Genomic DNA, 23,423 nt, shown 5'->3' on the forward strand with positions numbered 1-23,423 from the left:
AAGAATGGTTTGGGTTGGAAGGGACTTTAAAGCTCATCCAGTCCAACCCTCTGCCATGGGCAGGGACACCTCCCACTGTGCCAGGCTGCTCCAAGCCCCAATGTCCAGCCTGGCCTTGGGCACTGCCAGGGATCCAGGGGCAGCCCCAGCTGCTCTGGGCACCCTGTGCCAGGGCCTGCCCACCCTGCCAGGGAACAATTCCTGCCCAATCTCCCATCCAGCCCTGCCCTCTGGCACTGGGAAGCCATTCCCTGGCTCCTGGCCCTCCATGCCTTGGGAATTGTCTCTCTCCAGCTTTCCTGCAGCTCCTTCAGGCCCTGCAAGGCCACCCTGAGCTCAGCCCAAAGCTTCTCCTCTCCAGGCTGAACAATCCCAGCTCTCGCAGCCTTTCCTCCCAGCAGAGCTGCTCCATCCCTCTGCTCATCCTGCTGCCTCCTCTGGGCTCACTCCAACAGGTCCATATCCTGGCTCCCAAAATCCTGTTTCCAGGAGCCAGGCTCGAGGTGGCACAGGGACACGGGTAGAGCTGCTTTTTTTTGGATCAGTGATGCCAAGGCAGCAGTACTGCCCGAGTAGTGTGGGAAATGTCCCTCCTCAGGCTGGTGTTTGGGGCAGCCAAGGTGCCCCCAAGCGTCTCCCATGGAGCTCTGCTGTCACAGCAGGAGGCTGGGCCGTCCCCAAGCTCCAACACAGACACAGCACTGATGCTCCCGGTTCTCTGCTGGCATGGGGCACACCGGGCACCGGTGAATCACATTATCACAAATTCACTTAGTTTGGAAAACACCTCTGAGATCATCAAGTCCAACCTTTGACTGATCACCACCTTGTCGACGACCAGAGCCCGTCCAATCGTTCCTTAAACTCCTCCAGGAACAGGGACTCCAACATCTCCCGGGGCAGCACATTCCAATGTTTAATCATCCTTTCAGCAAAAAAATTCTCCCGACGTCCAACCCGAGCCTGCCCTGGCCCAGCCTGAGGCCGTTCCCTCTCCTCCTGTCCGTGTTCCCTGGCAGCAGAGCCCGACCCCCCCGGCTGCCCCCTCCTGTCAGGGACTTGTGCAGAGCCACAAGGTCCCCCCTGAGCCTCCTTTGCTCCAGCCTGAGCCCCTTTGCCAGCTCCCTCAGCCGCTCCAGCTCCCTTCCCCAGCTCCATTCCCTTCTCTGGATACGCTACAACCCCTCAATATCCTCCTCGCAGTGAGGGGCCCAGAACTGGACACGGCACTCGAGGCAAAGGCCTTGGGCCTGGCGGCACACGGCGTCCGCTCCGTCACCGCATCGCCCCCTGGAACCGACTCTCGGTGTCTGGCCGCGGGTCCCGGGGAGGGCCGAGGCAGCGCCGGCGGCAGCACCGCGGTTCCCGGGGGCGACCGCAGCAGCTCCGCAGCCGCCGCCTCTCCCCCGCCACCCCTCAGCGCCGCCGCCTCGCCGCGCTCAGCCCCGCCCTCGGCTCGCGTCACCGCCGCCTTCCCCGCGCGATCCTTCCGCACCTTCTCCTCCCCTTCTCTTCCCCGGGCTCTTTTCCCCGCCATCCCCCCCGCCGCCCGCCCCGCCGCCCGCCCCGCCGCCCTCCGCCTATATCCCCGCGGCCCCACGCCCGCACCGCTGTTCTCCCGGCGCGCCCGGAGCGCTCGGTACAGTGGGCACTATTTTCCCCACCCCCCCGCGGGCGCTCCCGGCGGAGGTGTCGCGGCGCCGTGGAGGGTGCTGCGGCGGCTATGGCGGCGGCGCCGCCGAGGCTGCGCTGAGGGGGGAGAGGGAGGGAGGGAGCGCTGAGGGGAGCGGGGGGGCGGCCGTGAGGGGAGGGAGGGAGGGGAGGCGCTGACAGCGCCGTGCCGAGCCGGGCCCGCCGCCCTCAGCCCGCCATGGCCGAGCCTGCGGCCTCTTCCAGCTCCGGCGCGTCTCTGCCGCTCATTGAATCAGGTAACACCGCGGGCTGGGGTGAGGAGGTGCCACCCGTGCCGCCATCTTCCTGCCCCCCCCTCAGGATGGGTCACGGCCGCCCCCCGGCTCATGCCCCCTGTCTCTCCCCGTGTCTCTTACAGAGCTTTACTTTCTCATCGCCCGGTTCCTGAGCACCGGGCCCTGCAGGAGAGCACTGAAGGTGAGTCTGGGGCTCACCGGGGCGTGGGGACCCCGCGCTGCCCGCAGAGGGTCGGGGGAAGGTGGGAGCAGCCGCGCCCCCCGCTCTGGAGAAGCCAGATCGTGGCTTGTCCCTGACTCTTGTGTTTTTTCCCTTCCCTCTGTAGGTGCTGGTACAGGAGCTGGAGCAACACCAGGTCTGTGTGAGCTCTGATGAAATCTTGCTATAGTCAAAAGTTTCCTTTGCAAGTCATTCAAGTTTCTGCCGCTGTCTCAACTTTTCCCCCCTCAACACACATTGTTTTGGATGTGGTCTGTAATCCCTCCTTTCCCCTTTAACCGCTCACGTTTTTTTTATTTTTCCTTTATTTAGTTGCTTCCTAAAAGGTTGGATTGGCAAGGAAATGAGCATTATAGAAGTTATGAAGAATTGGTGAGACTTTTCTCTTTAAAAAAACCCCTTTTATTTACGGTGATAGCACTGGTGTTGGACCCTCTACCTTTAAGAGTAGGCCCAAAGCTTCACCCTCAGTACCATTCTGGCTCTGAACACTGGAGTTACTTCAGAAAGGGCCTTTAATTTCTTTACATTAGACTAACAAAAACACAAGCGGTGGTTTAAATTGAGGATATTGTTTACATAGCAGAGGTGGAGCTTGGCGTTGTGCAGTGGTACATGCCACTGCCTACATGCAGGCAGGAGCCAATCTCCAGCGAGGTTTCATTTCGGCGTTTCAGGGGCCAGGTTGTGAGGGACGTTGTGATTTGTCGGTATTTATTTTCTGGTTGGTTTCTTTCAGCCCCCTCCAACAGATTAGGAAATGAAATCGCTGTTCGGAAACCGAGGGTTGGCGGTTCTGGTGCCTGTGAATGTGCTCATATCGCCGGCTCCTCGCTGGTCATGGCTTTGTTTCTAACGTGCTGGAAAGATGGGGTTGATCTCTCCACAAAATGTGCTTTTTGCCCTTCCACGGCTGACGTTTTATGTTCTGAGTTGTTTTTACAGGAGGCAGAGCTGTGTTTTGGGGCTTAAATTTTGCAGCTTCTTAAATGGCAAAGAGTTTGAATCCTAGGGAGTGATGGCCTGGTGGTGCCTGCCCTGCCCGGTGTGGTTTTTATCCTGCTTTATTGTAGTTGATACTTTTCCTTTAAAGAGGTGTTGATTCTTTGGTTTTTCTCACCTAAGGTTCAGGCATTCCAGGTTAATTGACTGATTGTTGCAGTGAACTTCCTCTTGTGAAGCACTTAAAGATCTCAGGATCATATTTGCATAGAGAAGGAATTAAATGTTGCTTAAACCAATTTCTTAGTTATTTAAGTGTTGCTTAAAATGATAAGTTCGATTTCATTTCCTCTACTTGTCGTTGTGGTCAGTTGAGCACGAAGATTTAGGATTAGTTTTTCTTAAGTCACTAAGAAGCCTGGCCTTGCTAAACAGGAATATTTTCAAGCTCTGACTTGAATTTAGCAAAGGTGAAAGTAGGATTAAGCTTAAAAAGAATTGTTGGGAGGTTTTTTTTGTTGGTTCATTGTTGGTTTTTTACCCCATTTCTTCTGAGAAAAAGCAGGGTGTTGGGAGACACCACATATGGATTCTTCTGATTTCAGAGCTGGATTTTAGCTGTGATTGTTCTGCATATACAATTGTCAGATTAATTCTTTAATATGTGCTGCTTCTACCTCTTTTTCCTGCACAATTTAAAGGAAATCTCTGCACAGGGTAGTACTGTTTCAGAATATCTAAATTAATCTTCTCAAGGTTTTAGTTTCTGCTTTTTGAGGGGCTCTGGGAACCTCTTGTCCCACTGCTCTCACTCTAAATTTGCAGAGACTGCAGACAAATGCAATCATGTGGTGTAATTATTTCTATTCCACTTTGCTCATCATGGAATTGCAAATCTTTAAAATAACTGTTCCTTCCAAAATCTGAGAAAAACTACTTGAAAAGGAAAGGAGTTGCGAGGGTTGCATTTGGAAAATATACTTATTGCTGATGGCATGCAAACAGAAAGAGTTCTAATGTTTGGCAGAAAGCACGCTGACCTTTCTGTCCTGAATGTTGTGGCTGGTACTGCTCTGTATCAATTCAAGAGTCAAAATTGATAAAGAAATGATGTCAAACTGCATCTTGTAATCTTAGGGCTACCAGATAGGTTTCTTGTAATCAATCTGAAGCATCTGATGAACTGATTGCTTGGATAGATTTACCTGTGGGGTAATGGGAACTATTTTACTGATGTATCACCTCCCACCCCACCAGGAATACAACCTGTGTCCCACAAGCTTTATACCTGGATTTTATTATTAAAAACAAGTGTAAGACTGTGACTTAAATTGCACCTTCTGAATTCTCAGTGTGCATTTGGGCAACTTTTTGGCAACGTGTGGTATTTTTATTCCCGCTGTTGTGATGAGGAGATCAGCCTTGTTAGGACACTTTGCTCATCCAAGCTCAGTCATTCGGCCAAGGGAGCAGCATCAGCAGCACAAGCTAGTTCTGCCTGTGTTCTCAGCTACCTGGGCAAGAGGCCACATACCTGAGCTGGTGTGGCCCTGTGCCTCTCCTGAATGGATTGGCTGGGAATGCTCTGGCTGCTGCAGGAGCGGTGTGGCTGCTGGAGCTGACTGGTTTGTTCATGGCCAGGTCACAGTGGAGGAAGCATGGGGTTCTTTATCCCCACTGCTTCAGACCTCTGCAGTAGCTTCAGTTTGTGATTCTGATGGTTTGCTCTACTCAAGACTGTTTAAATTCTTACTTTGTGTCTTTAACTTCTGCGTTATTGTGGTTGTCTTTATAAGAATAAGGAATTTTTAGATTGAACTCCCAGAAAGAAAAGGGGGGGAAAAATAATCAGAACTCGCACATATCTGTTCTTGTCTGAGACATCTGAGTGTGTGTGTGGGGGTGTATTTTTTAGGTTGCTTGATGCAGAGAGTGTGGGATCATTCCTGAGTGTAGGGATGACTGGTTTGATCCTCTGCTTTAAGGAAGTAGGGCAGACTTAGGCTATGTAGTACTGGTTCTTCAAGGAAACTGTTTCCAGAGAGATTGTACTCAAACCTGCTGGTTTGCAGTTCACTGAACAAGTACAAGTAGTAGCTGCATAAATTCTTGTGCTTGATTGCAACCACATTTTCCGTGATCTCGAGTTATGAGGGTTTGAATTTTACGTCTTATTTTTAATACAAATAGTAGGGCGAATTGGGCAGAGATGCTCAGTGCAGGGTGCCTCACAAGTGGGTGCCACAGGGGTGATTCCTGCAAACTTCCAGTAATAAAATACTGATGTGCAGTGAGTAACTTTACTCCAGTTATTTTTACTACAGCTACTTCCTAGCTTGCAGGGTACCCACTGAATTTACTAGATCAGAGCTTATCAGAATTGATTTTTCTCTGTAAGTTGAACTTAAAATCTGATATGCCTGTAGATTCATCTGTTCTGGATGTGCTATCCTTATTTTTAAACCTTAAATTTCTGTCAGGTGCTATCCAACAAACATGTGGCTCCAGATCATTTATTACAAATTTGCAAACGTCTTGGCCCTATCCTGGATAAGGAGATCCCACCCAGCATTTCCAGAGTGAATTCCTTACTTGGGGCAGGGAGACAGTCCTTGCTACGGACAGCAAAAGGTATGATTTGTTCTTTATTTGAAATGGGTGTGATACACTGTTGTGTGTGCAGAGTTAAAGTTTGGGGAATAGTGTAAGAAAGGCAGAACTGACTCTTTGCAAGTGACCTCTTGGAATCACAGAATGGTTTGGGTTGGAAGGGACCTTAAAGATCATCCAGTGCCACTCCCTGCCATGGGCAGGGACACCTTCTGCTGTCCCAGGCTGCTCCAAGCCCCATCCAGCCTGGACACTGCCAGGGATCCAGGGGCAGCCACAGCTTCTTTGGGCAACCTGTGCCTGGGCCTCCCCAGTCTCACAGGGAAGAATTTTTTCCCAATATCCCACCTAAACCTGTCCTCCTTCAGCTTGAGGCAATTCCCTCTTGTCCTTTCACTCTAAGCCTTTGTGAAAAGTTCCTCTCCAGCTTTCTTGTAAACTCCCTGTAGGTACTGAAAGGGTCTTGAAATCATCTCATTAAATAACTTCATACCAATAAATACTCCTTACATTTCTGAATAAATATTCATGAAAATGTTAAAGTGCAGTTGAAATGTTGGTTTTGTGGCATGTGAACTGAAGGGGTACCATCATTTAGGAGTAATTTCAAAGTTTGGTGGTTGGTTGTGTTGGTTTCTCCTCCTTCTGTTACTATTAAATGGATTTTTCTCTTTGTGTCTGCACTGTTTGTGAGAAGTTTTGGGGCAGTTGGTGCCTGGTTTTTTTGGAGGATTCAATCCTGTGTTTGAGACCATCTTAGATGGGCTCTTTGCTCTGTTTTGGAACTGCAGCTCTCTTGGCATTTTTAACAAATACAATGAACTTCAACCATTTTTACAGATTGCAGGAACACTGTTTGGAAGGGCTCTGCATTTGCTGCTCTTCATCGAGGCAGACCCCCTGAAATGCCTGTGAACTATGGCACCCCACCAAATCTTGGTAAGCTCCTCTCACCTCTCCCCACTGCTGCTGAGCACATCTAAAATACTGTTTTTACACACAGAAAAAAATTCAGTTACAAGGAAAATTTATGAAAATTTATGAAATCTCAAAGTAATTTCTAATAACTCTTTAATATTAATGGCAGTTGAATAAACCCAAGTTTTAGAGGAGACATGTTTGAAACATGATGTGATTTCTCTGTGTTCTAGTGGAGGTGCATCGAGCAAAGCAATTAACTGGGTATGCCAAGTTCAGCACCTCATTCCCAGGAAGTATGTACCAGCATGTCAAGATGCACCGAAGGATCCTTGGCCATCTCTCTTCTGTATATTGTGTTGCATTTGATAGGACTGGACACAGAATATTTACTGTAAGTTGATGAAATATATCCAACTCGGAATATAGTTTTAGATGATACAAGGAAAAGAGCTTGGAAATGGGTGTTAGGCTAAAACTTCTGGAGATAAATATCAGTGCTGTTAAATGTAGCTCCCTTGCTGTGCTTAAGTGGAACAATTTGCTGTAATTAAATGTCAGAAGCATGTCAGAAGCTGTCCTTAATGAATATTTCTCTCTAGGGCTCAGATGACTGTCTGGTGAAGATCTGGTCCACTCACAATGGCAGATTATTTGCCACTTTACGAGGACATTCAGCAGAGATTTCTGACATGGCTGTGAACTATGAGAACACCATGATTGCAGCTGGGAGCTGTGACAAGATGATCCGAGTGTGGTGTCTGAGGACTTGTGCACCGGTTGCTGTCCTCCATGGGCACACAGGGTCCATCACCTCATTGCAGGTATGGGGCTTTTTCAGTGTTTCTGCATATTAAAAACTGAAATTGTTTCTGTGTGGCTGCGTGTGGGAGTAGTGAAATCTGAATATGCAAATATTTGTGTCAAAAATTAATAAAATCACAGGATAAACCTATTTAAAAACAAATAAATTCCTTGTCTCTCTGGAATAACCAAAGATAATGCCAGGAATTCTTCCCCTAAAGATCACTACCTATAATATTTGAGTTGTTGGAACCAAAGGGAATTTCTGGGAAATACCATGTCCTCCTTTTGTATCTTACTGGAGACATGATACGCTGGTTTGTGTGGAGGAGTTCCTGATCCACTGTGTGATTGCTACAACTTCTATGATGTGGGTATTTGTTTTAATCTCAAAAATAGGAGTTATTTCAGAAGCACAAAGGTGTAACATGCAGTGTGTTTAAATTTGAAGGTGGTTTCATACACCATGTGCTCTTGGTGGTCCTTTGGATTCGGTCTGGTTTTGGCCTTTGTAATTCCTTAATTAACACAGAAATTAGTAGCTCATTATCCAGGTTTGGGGTGTTTTCCAGTGAGACCAACAGCTTGTGTTGAGGTGTGAAGAGTGGCTTGTGAAGCTCAGTACAAACAAATAATTTTGCATTTTTCTCAATAATGCTGCCTCTGAGAGTAATCTTCATAGCTGCACTTTCTGTGGCATTCATAGTATTTTTAAATTTTGGTTGGTTTTTAATGCCAAAATATTTTTGGTGCTTCTTTTATTGTAGTGTGTGGGCTTTTTAATTTAAGCTTTCTTAATAATACCATAATGACAAAATTGTAATTTTTATGACTGCTTCCAGCGTTAGTAATTGATGAGCAGTTTAAACAAACTTGTGTCTGTAAAGTTTTCTGAAGTGTAGCTGTGGGCATAGCAATAAATCCATGTCTTGAAGAAGTATTTCTGAGGAATCACTATCAAATTTCTATAAAATTACATGTGATGCTGAGTTACACATTCAAACTATCTCATGTCTCATGCTCTGCTTAATTATGGATTTTTAAAGTACACCTGTCTAGTCATACTTCCCTTTTTTTCAGTCTGCTCTGCTCATTATTTCATTCATTGACAGGATTTTCAGTGAATGATTGTGGTTAGTGAATACATCAAGCCCAAACCACTGAAGGAATTGTTTTTTTTTAATGCAGTAATTGAAACATAGACCACAAACTTACCTTAGTGCAGGGGAGATATTACTTTGTAAACACTAAAAACGAGAATTACCAACAACTGCTTCAGCAGTTTGGGGTGAAAATCCAAAGTAAATCAAGGTTTTACATTAACTTTCTGAGAATTTGGTGAATAGTTCTTAAATCTCTGTTTCTGTGTCTGGCTTTACTTTCTTCTCTGTAGTTCAGTCCCATGGTGAAAGGCTCCCTGCGATACATGGTCTCGACTGGTGCAGATGGAACTGTTTGCTTTTGGCAGTGGGATACAGATTCCATGAAATTCAAGTATGTGTATGGTTTGCTGATTAACCTTTATGCCATCCTAGGCTTGAGTAAAATAAGTCAGGTGCTTTACACTCTGCTGGGTTTTTGTGCTAATAAAAATGCTGTGCAAATAACGTATTCCATCATTATTTTAAAGCACCATCACTGGCTCTCCTTTATAAATTTATGTTGTTCCATTGACTTGGGAGATTTGTTGGGAAATACGTTAATTTCTTTCGTCACTAAAAGTACAAATGTAGTACGAGAGGAATGGCTGGAAATGTAAATAATGTTGGAAAGTATAATAAAGCTTGTTGTTGGTGTTGGTTTTCCAACAGTCCTGTAGTTTTAGGATGTTTCTTACAGAACTTGCATGCAGGATACGTATGTTCAGGATAGTTTTGAATGTTCAATATGTGATTACTCTTTGTTTGTACCAAAAAAAATTAATTACTACCGTAAAGAAAGGCTCTGGGATGATCTTTGTGTGTCTGGTGGTGTGCCACATCATGGTAGTTGGTAGAAAATGATCCATGTTTGAAGAAGCATCTCTTTACATTTCAAATGTTGCTAAAAGGCCAAGTTTTGGGTGGTGCAGCCTATTTCAAACATCTTTTCTTTTTAAGCACCAAGCCAGTGAAATTCACAGAGAAACCCAGACCAGGGGTTCAGATGCTTTGTTCTTCCTTCAGTGTGGGTAAGTCAGATGGAGTTTAGCACTGTGATTTCTCTCCCTTCCTCTAAAGTGTTCTTGTAATACTTGGTTGTGACAGCTTTACAATGGACAAAACTTGCAGCTCTGAGTAAAGAACTGCACAGATGTGTATTGTTAGCTGTGACAATTAAATCATGGGACTTCCTTAGCTAACAGGGAAAGGCTGTTGAAGAAATTGGTGATTTCACAGAAGTAAAAGTCACCTGATGCCTGTTTCCTTTTATCCATCTTTACTTGCCTTTTTAATCCCTTGGTGAGATGTCAAGGATTGGCAAAATGTGTTCTTCAAGATCCCACAGTCACCAGCAGTGGAAGTGGTTCCTGCCAGCAGGAGCTCCTGATCCAGTGCCAGTCATGGTCATGAGGATCCTTCTTTCTTGAGGATCCAGAAATATATCTTTAACATACTTCACTCCTGGCTTGTATCACTCAATCCATGTGAATTTCAGAAATAAAAAGCAAATCAAAGTGTAGCTTGTTAACACTGTCAGGATAGAGCTTTGGTTTATGTTGGGAGGGTGTTTTTAGAGGTTTTGCTTGGTTAGTTTTGGGTTTTTTTGATAGCACTTAGAGGTGCCAAGAGGCGGAGCTTGGATCAGCTAAATACTGGTGTGCTTATACTGGTTATTCATCACTTAACTGGTTTACTCACATTTCAACCCAATTTTGATGCAGTTCACTTGCACAAATGAGGCAGAGGCTACAGGGAGAGTCATCTACATAATTCTGATTATCCAGAGCCATATTCCCCACCATTGAAGGCTTCTCTCTGCAATTTGATATTAAAAGTTCCAGTATTGCCCTAATTACGTATTTTAAAATCTTTGTAACACTAATTTATTTTTACTGTGGCTGAGAACACTTTCTGGGGCAAGAAAGGGATTTCCTTCCACATGTGTGTCAGTGGAAGAGCATAAAAAATGTGTCATTCTTCAAATAGTTGTGGAGGTTTTTTATTTAAAGCAGGCCTCTGAGAAATGGTGGTGACCTGTTTTAATTTCTTACACCGTAGGTTAATTATTGCTTGATTTTTACAGGTGGTATGTTTTTAGCAACTGGCAGCACTGACCATGTCATCAGGATGTATTTTTTTGGCTCTGAAACACCTGAGAAAATAGCTGAATTGGAAAGTCATGCTGTAAGTAGATAGTTAATTAGCAATTTGAAGCAGTATTGAAGTCATAAGGTGATAGTATGAGTGGGTTTTTAGCAGTGCTCTTAATTAAAAATTTTTTTCTCTAGTACTGAATCTGACTTTATTTTTGTTGCATTGATAAGGCTTGATCAGAAGACTTTAAGCTCTGAAGATAAAGTGTGTTACTTACTTCCCCTGCACTTTTTATTGTGATAAAAATGAATAATACTTTATTTCTTTAAGGAAAGTGTAAGTAAGAGTAGGAGCAACAGATTCCTCACCATTGTAGTTGACTTATTTATTGTATTATTACTTATTCCATTGTATTGGGAATTTATTTAAATATGATTCAGTTGTCAACCAGGTTATTTAATCTGTTAATCCTTCATATTTAATTCAGGCAGTTTTTAAAAGATGCATTTTAAATGCATTAATGGTTAGGGAATTCTGGGAAGTGTTTGTTGGACTTGGTTTGCCTTGCAGTTAAAACTCTTAGAAATTATGCAGCATTTTATTTTTGCATTAATTCAGATTTTTCTAAACTCAGAATTGTCAACAAACATATTTCCTGTTTAAAAAAATAAAATTTCTAACAAACTGTACTTTTTCTTACAGGACAAAGTTGACAGCATTCAGTTTTCTAATGGTGGGGACAGGTATGTTGAAAGATGCTAAAATATGGACAAGAAAAATACTTGTTTTGGAATTAAGAATCTATTACTGGATGTTTCCAGTAAGAAAAATCTACTTATTTAGAAGGGAAATTTAGAAGGGAAATTTGGACTGATGCAGGAGCATAATTAAGCTTCAGCTGTTCCAGCTGTGTTAGATGATATTTTTGGCCTGGCTGGGGTTATATTTACCTGGAGGAATTGTTACCACTTTTTAATATACCCAATGTGTTTGTGGCTTCATAAATCTCCTTTTCCCTCTCATTTCCTTTAATTGTCAGTAAGTTTTGTATAGGAAGTAGGAAAAAATGCAGTGAAAATGGTTAAAAATCAATTACAGTCCTTTTCATCTGATTGGTTCTTGCTTCTACTTCAGTATCTGAAACTCTGGAATTACTTAAAATACTGTGCTGAGGAGGAGTTGAGGATGGATTTGTGAATTGAGTTAAACTTTGGAACTTGCTTCTCTGTTCTTCATATTTTGACAACTTTATTCAGTTTTTCAGTTCAAAAAAATTCTTTCCTGATATTCTGGAAAGAAAGTTAATGGACAGAATTCTCTTGAGCACAAACTGAAGATTTCACTTCTGTCAGTCTTCCACTACAAAGTTTATGTTGTGGTGGTGTGTAACTCTAAATACACTTGAAAGCAAATTTTTTTGAAGATAAATGAACTGATTTTTAATACTTGTTCAGGTTCATAAGTGGCAGCAGAGATGGGACAGCTCGGATCTGGCGTTTTGAGCAAGCAGAATGGAGGAGTATTTTGTTGGATATGTCTGATCGACTGCTGGGGTAGGTGAAATGTTCATTTCTTATTTCCTGTTGTGTAAATTCAGAAAGATTGAATAACTCAATTACTCAAATGAGAGTAAGCCTTAGCAACATTCTGGTCAAGTTCTGTGGCCTTGGGAGGGGATGAAAGGAGTGTTCTGGTGCTGTAATAATTGCTGAATTTGAGTCTGCGCTTTCATAAATTCATAAGTGTTCATAAAACTTTCAAACGTACTCAGTACCAAATTAATTTTATTGCCTCTTTTCAGGGAAGAAAGTGAACAGAAAGTGCAATCTACCTTCTCTCTCTGGGTTTTAGTCAGACACCTGGTGTGTCATGGGAGAAATATTTTTAGATTAGTAAAAATAAAGTAGGTGGTGACCTATTTGCAGGAGAGGTTATGACATGGAATAGGTGGCTTTCCTCAAGGACTGATCTTGCTGGCTGTTCCCATTTTCCACTTTTATAAAAAGTGAATTAATGAAATGCGGGTGGCACCCACCCTACTCTGAATAATGTCATTAGAGATGAAAATCAGGATATTACTTGGTGTTGGGTAAACCTGAAGAGGGAGTGATTTACAGGAGTACCGAAGCTTAGACACCTTCCACAGAAACTGAACAGAAATTAATTTGTAGGTGATTAAACGAGATTTTAATTATATGATTTGTGGGTGATTAAATTAAAAGCCAAACCTTGGGTATACAACTTGATTGGAAGGTGGTTTCAGGCTTTTCCTGTGATGAAAGAGACCATGGAAAAAAACATGAAAAAACTCTGATTTTACAAAGAAAGAAGTTATTAATAATATTTGAGATTCGACTGTGGTTGTGTAGTTGAGGGCCTTTGTAAGAGGGGCCTCTGGTTGAAGTGGAACACATAATCCCATGTGAAGGTGTTTCAAGGAAAACTTACTCCTTCACTTGACTAAAATGCTGAGGGGGAGTGTTACAGTATCCTATAAAGGTATTTTGGGGAGAGAATGAGGAAATAGATGGAGGTTAAAATAAAATATTATCTTTACTATATTTGTGTTGGAACTCATTAAAAAAAGCTTAGCTAATGTAGAGATTGGCTTGGGAATCAGTTAGTTGGAAAAGCTGACTGTAAAAAGTCCAAAATTTTAAAGGATTTGTATTAGGACTTTAATTGTAGAGGAGCCAAGATTCTATGAAAAAGGAAAGCCTTTTTGCCTTGCATCTCAAATGGGAAAGAGATTATCAAGTCCTTTAAAATTTAAAACTTCAGATTTGCTTTAAATGAAGAATTTTGTGGACAAAAGTTTCAACCCAAGTTTAATTCTTCACTTCCTTTCTGTTGTCTGATTATTAACACAGGAAAACAGGTTATTTTTCTGTATTTTGATATTGAAATGGATTAATTAAAATACATGAATATTTTTAAAATACGTTTCTGACCTGTTTGGCTTTTTTAAAATAGTGACACTTGTGCAGAAGAAGACAAATTCATGAAGCCTAAAGTAACCATGATAGCTTGGAACCAAAACGACAACTATGTTGTTACGGCTGTGAATAATCATCTGCTCAAAGTTTGGAATTCCAGTACAGGGCAATTGCTCCATGACTTGCTGGTATGGAATTCTCCTTGCTTTTTTAATGTTTTCCTTGAATTGCAGTGACATGTGCATGCTGAATTGATAATTAGTACTGATTAGTCTTGAAAGCTTTGTGTGAATAATACAGCAAGTGTGGTGTTCCTGGAATTCTTTTAACCAAAATTTGCTGCTTCCTTCTGCTTTGGGCTTTCCTCGTAAATAAAAGGAACAAATAAATGTGGAATAAATAAAAGGTTTTGAGCAGTAACTTGCCCATTGAATAATTCACCATCCCTTGGCAAAAGCTTCGTATGACTACAGCTCTTGCTTGAATCTAGAAAATTATTACCTTTGGAATGCTCAAGTGTTTGTGGCTGCTTGGGGTTTAATTTTCCAGAGAGAACAGCACAGGCTTTGGGCTCTACTGTGAATATCCTGCTGATGTGGATTTTCCTTGTTTGCACCTGATGTGCAATTTTAAATTGCAGGGCCATGCAGATGAAGTGTTTGTCTTGGAGACCCATCCTTTTGATTCCAGGATAATGCTGTCTGCAGGTCACGATGGCAACATCTTCATATGGGACATCACCAAAGGCACAAAAACAAAGCATTATTTTAACATGGTAAGATCTTCTTTAAACACAATTTGTTCTCAACACATGAGTGTGTTCACTACCAGCTTAAGAGCCACCAACACTCATACCCCCCTGCACCTTTAGAAAAAAAAAAAAATAACCAAACAGAAGAACCCTAAACCAGCAAAATTTATGAGTTCATTTTTTCTTAGAGCTTTTTACCTTGGAATTTCGTGGTTATTGCAGTTTTTCCATCCTTTGTTACTAAAGATCATTGTTCACTTCAGTTATTTTCCTCGGCTGAGATGAGGTGCCATCTGAAAGGCTCTGTTTTGGACCATTGTTTCAAGACTCTTGTGGACAGATACTTGCATTTTCCACTGTCTTAAAAATTACAATCTTATTATCCGTTGGCACAGTTGTGCTTGAGGGCTCCGTTTGACAGCTCATTGTTAACACTTTAAATTAGGTTATTTTCTCTGAGACTTTTTTAATCCCTTTTTTTTTCTGGTCAGTCAATAGCAAAGATTTTTTTTTTTTTTTTACATTTTAAGATTCTCGGAGTTTATCTTGAAAGCTGTTTAACAAAATCAATGTATATTAGCTCCAGTTTACTTCAAGCAGTGTGCTGACAGCTAAAAAGCCTCAGAAAAACACATTTATTTATTTATTTTATTCACTGAGCGGTAACTTTTCATACCCTCTAGTGCATCTTTTAAAATTGGTTCAGGACTTAAATTCACATGTCAAGGGGAAAAGAAATATACTGAAGTAAAAAAATTACTTGTGCCTTAATGGAGGTATTTAGGGAGATGCATGATTGCTTTTGAGAGAGTAATTAGTTTTTGATGCTTACGGTTTGCTCTGAAAAAAATGGTCAAATAATCTTACATTATTTTTCCTTCAATCCAGATTGAAGGCCAAGGACATGGAGCTGTTTTTGACTGTAAATTTTCACCAGATGGCCAGCATTTTGCATGCACAGATTCTCATGGACATCTGTTGATATTTGGCTTTGGCTGTAGCAGGCCATATGAAAAGGTAAGTTCAGCTGTTTCTGTGTCAAGTTTCAAACTGAAATTACGTGAATTAGTTTAAAAGTTCATATGGAAGAAATATTTTGTGTGGTTACAGGATCTAAATATGATGGATTCCTTGATGTCTGTAAGTTGTCTTGCTTGTATGATCCTGGCAGAGCAGGAAAAACTAATGTCTCAACATTCCCATGGGAGTAGCTCCTAAGAATGTTCCTAGAGTACAATTTTCATCTTGGAGACAGCGAATTCATGTTAATTGCTTAACCTCAAAAATGCTTCTGATTTCTGCTGGTTTATCTTGCAGTTCTTTAGCTTTTTCTCACTCAAGTCCAAATTCACTACAGTTGATTAAATTAAGCAAAAGTAAATTATTCATCCAACGCCATGGATTTTGAAATACTAGAAAAATGTGCACAGGATAAATGTTTTGCTTTTTTCGATCTATCAGCCTGCTTCCTTTTTGTTTTGATAAATACACATTCCTTCTTTTCTTCACTTCCCCTCAATTTTTTTCAGGTTGCAATGGTAGTTCCATGTGTGTCATTTTAAAGAATTATTTTTTCCTTGCTCTACATTCTTAGCTGAAATTGAAACTCGTTCTCTTCATCTTTCCCATCATTGCTGGAAGCAAACATTCTGACTGTGATCTAATATTTATGTAACCATTTTCCTTCAGCCTCATGGATGCTGCAGAAAAAACTTCAGGTGGACATAGATTAAGAAAGAATTCATGATTAAGAAAACTTTGAGAGCTGTTGATGAGCTTTAGCCAAAGATTTCCTTGCAAGGAAACTTCAGGGGCCACTCACGAGTTGGACTTGGTGATCCTTGTGGGTCCCTTTCAACTCTGAATAGTCTGTGATTTTGGTAATTGTAGGGGAAAAAGGTAGAATGAGAGAGAAATATTTTGAAATGTAAAACAGTGCTTTCCCTTCAAGTTACTTCAGCTTTTTGTTTTCTGAAAGAATTTTGTTGCCTGCAAAAGCACTATCAGAAGTTGCAGTACTGCAGTGCCCATCCTGGTTAATTGAAGTTACACATAACTCTTCTCATTGGGAACTTGCCCTTTCTTTTACCTTTAAGGAGATTTTAGAGACTTTATTGCTTGTTCTTCTCTGTCTTCCAGCATTTTTTTTTTTTCAAATTGCTAACATAAGAATAAAATTCCGTTTTAGATTCCTGATCAGATGTTCTTCCACACTGACTATCGGCCTCTGATCCGAGACTCCAACAACTATGTGCTGGACGAGCAGACTCAGCAGGCCCCTCACCTCATGCCCCCTCCCTTCTTAGTGGATGTGGATGGAAACCCTCATCCAACAAAATATCAAAGATTGGTGCCTGGAAGAGAGAACTGTGCAGATGAACATTTGATTCCTCAGCTTGGATATGTAGCAACAAGTAAGAACAGAATCATTAAAGCTCAACATTCAGAACTTCAGTGTTATGCACTAGTTCTTAAGAGGCCATCAGCAATGTAAAAACACCTTTTTTTCACTTGATATTTTGTATTTATGTTCACTAAAGATGCTGGAGGGTCCCACAGTGAATACGATTTAAACGAGCAAAAAAGATCAGTTGTTCAAATAGATGTTGCAGGTCTTTTCTGTAGGCAGTGGCATGCACAAGTTGTGTTTGATTGTACATTCCATAAATGTCTCATTTGGAATAAATAATTGGAATAACTTCATTCATTTGATCTCTTTTATACTTGCAAGGTGATGGAGAAGTTGTTGAGCAGGTGATTGGCCAGCAGACGGTTGACCAGGAGGAGCCAGGCTTGGAGCCCAGCATTCTGGATGGGATGATCAGACAGCTACAGCTGGAACAGGATCAGAGAAATGGAGCTGATCAAGAATCTGCTCCAAGTGGCCCCCAAAATGGGGAGGGAACACCCAGGAGAGGTTAGGACTGCTGATAAATTGTTCAGTAATTGTTCTGTTTCCATTTTTATTGTGCTGTGTGAAATACTGAAATGGGTTTTAACTCTAATGTTGTTTAGGGGACTAAGATTCCTTTAACATTGTGGTATCTTGTTAAGGTATTTTATTCATTAAAACACTCCTGCTCCTGTGATTAAATTAAAAAGTCTTTCACTTTAAGAGGAAAAGGGCATTAATAACATGCAAAATATATACAATAGAATTTTTTGCAAATATTTGCCAATACAAGTTATTTTTGCATTCCTTACTTTTTGCAAAGTGAGTATTGTGCCATTATTCAAACTGGTTCCCCCTCTTCCTTCTGTACAAATTTAAGCAAGATCCTTTCCTGAGCTGTGTCTTTGTAGGTTTAATTACATAATTATATAACATGGATGAAAAAATTTATATTTTATTCTATAATTAGGTAAATACGTAATATATATTTATTTATATGCTCTCAGCTCTTGGAAGAATGCTTTTTAGAGTCTCACTGGCATCAGAGCTCTCTGAAATAGTGCAGAAAAACCCTTCTGTCACACCACAATTCCTTTCACTGTGAAGTGTTTAGGAAACCACTGAATGTGGCACTCAGTGCTTTGGTCTGGTTGACAGGGTGATCACTGGTCAAATGCTGGATTTTGGAGGTCTTTTCCAGCCTAAATGACTCTGTGCTTCTGTGAAAGCAGTAGCAGAAATCAGCATTTTGAAAGTCTCTGTGTAATCTGTGTTTTCCACAAGCCAGATAATCCCCTGAAGACTCCAGTCACGTACTTACAACCGCAGAGATAAAAATACGGCAGTTACTCCTTTTTTTTATCTTTAGAGCAAGAAGCAATGAACTTCCAGTTCTCTGCAGCGTGGCAGAAATGTTTTTCTTTGTGTGTTCCAGCTTTCAGGAGGCCGAGTCTGGACATCCAGTCCCCGCCCAACATCGGGCTGCGGCGCAGCGGGCAGGTGGAGGGCGTGCGCCAGATGCACCAGAACGCCCCGCGCAGCCAGATGGCCACCGAGAGGGACCTGCAGGCCTGGAGGCGCAGGGTCGTGGTGCCAGAGATCCCCCCCAGCCTGCTCAGGTCTGTTAGCAGCCTGCAGGGACAGCACAGCAGCTTGGTTTGTCTAAATTGAGGGCTGTTACACCAAAGGTAGAATGGATGCTGTTGGAACAGTTCAGCGTTGTGGGCAGATGTGCTTAAAAACCCTTAATTGTAAGGTCCGTTCAATGAGAAGAAACGGAAGTTGTCCAGTTAAATGATTCTCCCCTCTTTCAATATTTTAAATCATCTTCCAGGACAGCTAGATCACCTAGATTCTTGCTTTCTCCAAAATAAAAGATGCAGGTTAAATTCATTTCCATGGAAGAGTTGGGTGAGATTGTGCTTTCTGTGAGACTTTTGGAGGGGATGAGTTACAGCCACTTGAATTGCTAAACCAGTTGCTTTCAAAAGTACTATCAGTATTCATTTGTGGAAAGTAGAATTAGTAACTAAACATCTCTTTTTAAAGGTACAACAATAAATGCTATCACATCTCTGAGGGTTTTAAGAAGCATTCCCAGTGTTGGGAGGTAGAGAGATTGCAAAGGGAAAAATGTGAAATAAAAAGGAGGTTGAAAATGTGGGTTATATATTGACGTTTGGAAGGAAGACTTTCTTAGCATCCATATTTTTTACTCTTACCTGGAAATGATAGGATGGTTTAGAATTATTTGAGCAACAATAACATCTGAAATTAAAAATGGAATGGAAGTAGGTGTAAGGAATTTTGAGAGAGATCCCTTAAAGAGACCTGCATTGTGAAAACAGGTGTAGAATGAGATTTTCATGGCTTTCTTATAGGAAACAGGAAGAATATCGTATTGCAAAAGGGGAAGAAGAGAGAGATCTTTATGCAACAGAGAAGAAAAAGTCATTTGAGTCACTGGAAAAGGTATGTGGCAGCTTCTAGGAAAGTGAGCATTCTCAGGGACAAGTGGTGGTGTAGAAAATAAAAGCAGAGTTTTCTGATACAGTCTTCAAGGACCCTGATGATTCTTGTGGGACAAGGTTTGATTTATTTTTATGGATACTTAGAATTCTTTTTGCTTTCAGTCTTGCCTGCTTCCATGTGAGGTATCTGACAGTAATTTTTAAAGGCAGGATGGCTTTCAGGCTGTTCTGGTTTGACTGCAGTTAGACACAGCTACCGCAGGTCCTGCTACAGCACTGAGGTGCAAGTGAGAGCATTCAAGGTCCTGCATTTGAGGAATCACAGGCTATAGTGCTGTTTGTTCCCTTGTCACTTTACTTCAGATGACATTGTTTTGTATGGGGAAACTTCTTCAGACTTCCCTCCTTTGAAATGCTTTTTTCATTACCTGTTTTGTGGGAGAGATTGGCAAGAAGCAAAACTTGGTTATTGTGCTGTTTTTATGAGATCGTGGCCCGATTCTCTGTGTCTTGTGGTACAAAACAATTTGATGCAAGAATTCTACTGCATGATCCCCTTTACTGAGGCGAGCTGGGGGATTGAAACGAGATGATCTTTAAGGTCCCTTCCAACTCGAGCCCTTCTCTGATTGTATAATTGCACATTGTAGGCAGTTAATGTCTTGCTTCTGTAGATACATTTATTTATCAAGTCATGTGAGTGGAGCTGTCGCTGTAATTTATAATGAGCAGTTTCTTACAGCAACTAATAAATTTGGAACAGCAAATTTAAAACTATTGGCTTACATGGAACTTATTTCTTGTGAAAGGGGGTTTTAACGTAATGAGGCTGTTTCAGATTTTGCATTCAGCAGTGCTTTTAGCCACCCTTTACCACTCATAAAAGTTTGCCACATAAATATTTTTATTTAGCCCCTGTTTTTTCACTTCTTTATAAATTAGAGTGACTCTGAGTCTTCATTGATCCAATCGAAGCGTCGACTGCACAGACGGAAATATTCCAACTACCGAACACGGAATAACATTGAGCAGCTGGAGTCTTCTGAGGAGGAGAGGGACAACTGCTTTGGCTTGATAGAGCAGGTAAGTTCTCTTCTGAGTTTGGATTTTGAGCCCGAGCTGCTCAATAAATGAAATTTTGTGTAAATGTGTATTTTCTCTCTTAAAACATGCAAACAAAAAACCCCCACCCCTTCTTTTTCCAGAGAAAGTAATTCTGCAAGCACCATTATTGTTAGCACGTCTCAAACCTGTTACGTTGCTTTAATAAAGACAGTGTTTCCTGTCATTTATAAACGGCTGAACTGGTTTTGCTGAGAATCTTCTAAACCAAATGCACAGCCCAAGGCAATAATGGACAATGCTGAGATTGGTCAGGTGACATTTAGATTTTAGATGTGTTTTGATTTTTTTCTATGGAAATTTTGAAGGCTCTTGCTAACGTGATTCTTCCACAGGGTCTGTTTCTCTAGGCTCAGGGTGATACAGGACTCTGTGGCTAGCAGGAGCTTTTTTGTTGTGTCTGATGTGTTATCAGACTCTCTAAATGGGTGGTAGGACTGCTTGGACTGCCCTTGTCTTGCCTTGCCCACAAGGAAATAATTTTAAAGTGGGAAAGGGAGAAGTGGAAGGAGCAGAGAAGCTTAGACTTGTTGGGCCAGTAACTTTGTTAAGGAAGAATGGTCAACAAAAGGGAGGATGTTTAGGCGGAGATCTTGCAAGTAGGATGAGGAATGGTATTCCTTGGAAATTGGCTCTCCTTTTCTTGCCTCTTAATAAAGAATTTTAGTGTGGCTAAAAACAATCACTCTGATTGAGAAGTTCAGTGAGTATTGTCCATCTCCACAGTGTATGAGCAGGTTTTCGTGAGAGGACTGTGAGCTTTGTTACTCTGAAAATGACAGTTGGACTAATTCAAACATTTGAAGCTACAATTGTAATCTCATGGGATTTTCTATTCTTTTTCTTTTTTATTGCTTGACAACATACAACTTGACCTGTGAGCCATGCATCATATTGAGTCATTTCAGTTATGAAAAAACATGTAAAACATTATATTAATGCAAATAAGTTGATGAGCAACAACTAAAGTCATAATATATTTTGGTGTATCTCTATTGTTTAGTGTTGCATTTAAATACATGCATGAGTACTCCAATTAGTACTTGGTCAATCAGTTGATACTAAAGCAAGGGGAAAAAGCCCTCATCTGATTCTAACTTGCATAAGCAATAAAAAAAAAAATCATAGCAGTGACAGAATATCCCCTTGTTGTGTGTGGAGAGATGATGTGATTGTTTTTCTTGATCTGTTCCTTTTGCAATGTAAATTCTTCCCTGACAGTCAGATTTTATTATGTATATTACATGACCTTATTACTTTCATTTCCATTTTAACAACTTTTTACCAAACTTCTTTTTAGTTTGATTATGTGGACATCAGGTTTTTTAGTTTCAGACCCTTAAAAAATTACTGTGTAATTTTAAATTTAGGAAGCTGAAGAAAGTGAGGGCTCTGGTTCATCTGATGAAGAGGAAGAGTGGAGAAGTGACAAGAAAAGCAACAGTAATAGTTCTAGGTAAAGTGAAAAAACACATCCCATAATCATTTTTACTTGAATTTTGACAAATTAAAAATTGTATGAAAGCTCTCTTGTGCTTCAGATGTGATCATATTATAATAATAACAATCATATAAATAATAACCATACAAGGTATAATTCATATCCTTTACTGACACATTGTATTGTTATTTACTGTTCCGTTTCACCAAAGCATTCCTATTTTTTAATGTAACTCCAGTTCCCTCTGCTTGTTTTGCCAGATGGCAAAGAGAGATGAGAGTTTGGAATATTTCTGTAGTGTGTTTTGTTCTGGTTTTGGAGGGGTGAGAGATTTCATTTGGGAATTTTTTTTTCCAAAGTTGGTTTTTGGCAATTTTTTGGTTGGGGTGTTTTGTTTTTTTTTTCCCTTCCTCTTAAAAAAATTTTTGAAAAAATCTGAATTTTTGGAAGTTTATAGTTTTATGTAGAACTGTTTTAGATATTCAATATGGCTATTTTAGATATTCTTTCAGAATTCTGTAGTACTAGAAATAAAAAATACTCAGAGAGAGAAAGTGGATGTGTAGCCGAGATTTGTATAAGTGTAAAGAATTTAAGCTGTGTTTGGCTTGTGTGTTCCTTAGGGAGGGCTTCTAATGAGTCCAGAATTCCATTGCACAACTTTCTGGAATAAAATGACTGATTTTGGAATTCACCAGACTTCAGTTGTTTGAAGAAATGTGCTTTGAATTACTGGATTCTCCCAAAAACTCATGTTAAGCTTCAAGTGAAGTAATGCTTACAACAGGTCAAAGTGATTTTGAAGTTACTTTCAAAAACATTTGCTATCTCCTGGTATTTTTCTGAGAGAGTTCCGAATTCTGAAATGGTGACAGTTGGTTCTGTTTGTGTTTTCCCTGCCCTGTGTGGACAGTGACTCCTCAAGCAGATATTCCGACTGGATCGCAGATGCCGGGATCAACCTGCAGCCCCCCGTGCGGACCTCGCGGAGGAAAGCAGTCAGGTACTGCAGCACCTCCGAGGATGAGGTGTCAGCTGAGAAATCCTCTCCTCCCAAGAGAAGAAGGAGGAAAAGGAGGAAAAAACCCAAACCAAAAAAGCAGGAGGAGGTATAAATTTCATTTTTTTTCTACTCAGTCTTTAAGGAATTTCTCTTAGGTTTTACATCTCTTCATTAGAAAATGTTAAAACAATAGTTACTCCCATTAGCCAAGGATCTTACTGTCACTACACACAGGGTACATGAAGTTAATTTGAGACCATTCCCAGTGTGAGGGATCTGCTGATTTGTAGGGAGGAATCTGCATTCCAAGTGAAAGCACTTTCATTTTCCAAATAAAATGGGTTCCCAAGGTTGATGATGTTAAAGGGGAAATGTGTTAAATATCAGTACAGAATATCAAACTTTTCCCAAGGGCATGGAGCGATAGGACAAGGGGTGGGGGATGGCTTTAAACTGAAGTAGGGCAGGGTTAGATGAGGAAGGAATTCTTGACTCTGAGGATGGTGAGGCACTGGGACACATTGTCCACAGAAGTTGTGGCTGCCCCATCCCTGGAAATGTCCAAGGCCGGCTTGGATGGGACTTAGAGCAATCTGGCCTAGTGGAAGGTGTCCCTGCCCGTGGCAGGGGGTAGAACTGGATGATCTTT

The 23,423-nt window shown here is 41.3% G+C and overlaps 1 protein-coding gene across 2 annotated transcripts in view; it reads left to right on the forward strand.

Annotated features, from left to right (window-relative positions):
• Window positions 1-1,836: 1,836 nt before the first annotated feature.
• BRWD1 (bromodomain and WD repeat domain containing 1) overlaps window positions 1,837-23,423 on the forward strand; it is a 41,214-nt gene continuing 19,627 nt past the window's right edge. For both annotated transcript variants that reach the window (XM_082278508.1, XM_082278509.1), the window contains exons 1-23: window positions 1,837-1,928; window positions 2,051-2,109; window positions 2,255-2,284; window positions 2,461-2,520; window positions 5,571-5,721; window positions 6,541-6,639; window positions 6,852-7,012; window positions 7,221-7,442; window positions 8,816-8,916; window positions 9,522-9,592; window positions 10,648-10,748; window positions 11,361-11,401; window positions 12,113-12,211; window positions 13,632-13,782; window positions 14,235-14,369; window positions 15,234-15,362; window positions 16,534-16,759; window positions 17,077-17,262; window positions 18,173-18,356; window positions 19,119-19,209; window positions 20,151-20,291; window positions 21,701-21,786; window positions 22,685-22,880. In XM_082278508.1, coding sequence (XP_082134634.1) covers window positions 1,871-1,928; window positions 2,051-2,109; window positions 2,255-2,284; window positions 2,461-2,520; window positions 5,571-5,721; window positions 6,541-6,639; window positions 6,852-7,012; window positions 7,221-7,442; window positions 8,816-8,916; window positions 9,522-9,592; window positions 10,648-10,748; window positions 11,361-11,401; window positions 12,113-12,211; window positions 13,632-13,782; window positions 14,235-14,369; window positions 15,234-15,362; window positions 16,534-16,759; window positions 17,077-17,262; window positions 18,173-18,356; window positions 19,119-19,209; window positions 20,151-20,291; window positions 21,701-21,786; window positions 22,685-22,880 — 2,778 coding nt within the window. In that variant the 5' untranslated portion in view covers window positions 1,837-1,870. The remainder of the gene's footprint in view (window positions 1,929-2,050; window positions 2,110-2,254; window positions 2,285-2,460; window positions 2,521-5,570; window positions 5,722-6,540; window positions 6,640-6,851; window positions 7,013-7,220; window positions 7,443-8,815; window positions 8,917-9,521; window positions 9,593-10,647; window positions 10,749-11,360; window positions 11,402-12,112; window positions 12,212-13,631; window positions 13,783-14,234; window positions 14,370-15,233; window positions 15,363-16,533; window positions 16,760-17,076; window positions 17,263-18,172; window positions 18,357-19,118; window positions 19,210-20,150; window positions 20,292-21,700; window positions 21,787-22,684; window positions 22,881-23,423) is intronic.

This window comes from Coloeus monedula, assembly GCF_965178545.1.
Source record: "Coloeus monedula genome assembly, chromosome: 3".
NCBI lineage: Eukaryota > Metazoa > Chordata > Aves > Passeriformes > Corvidae > Coloeus > Coloeus monedula.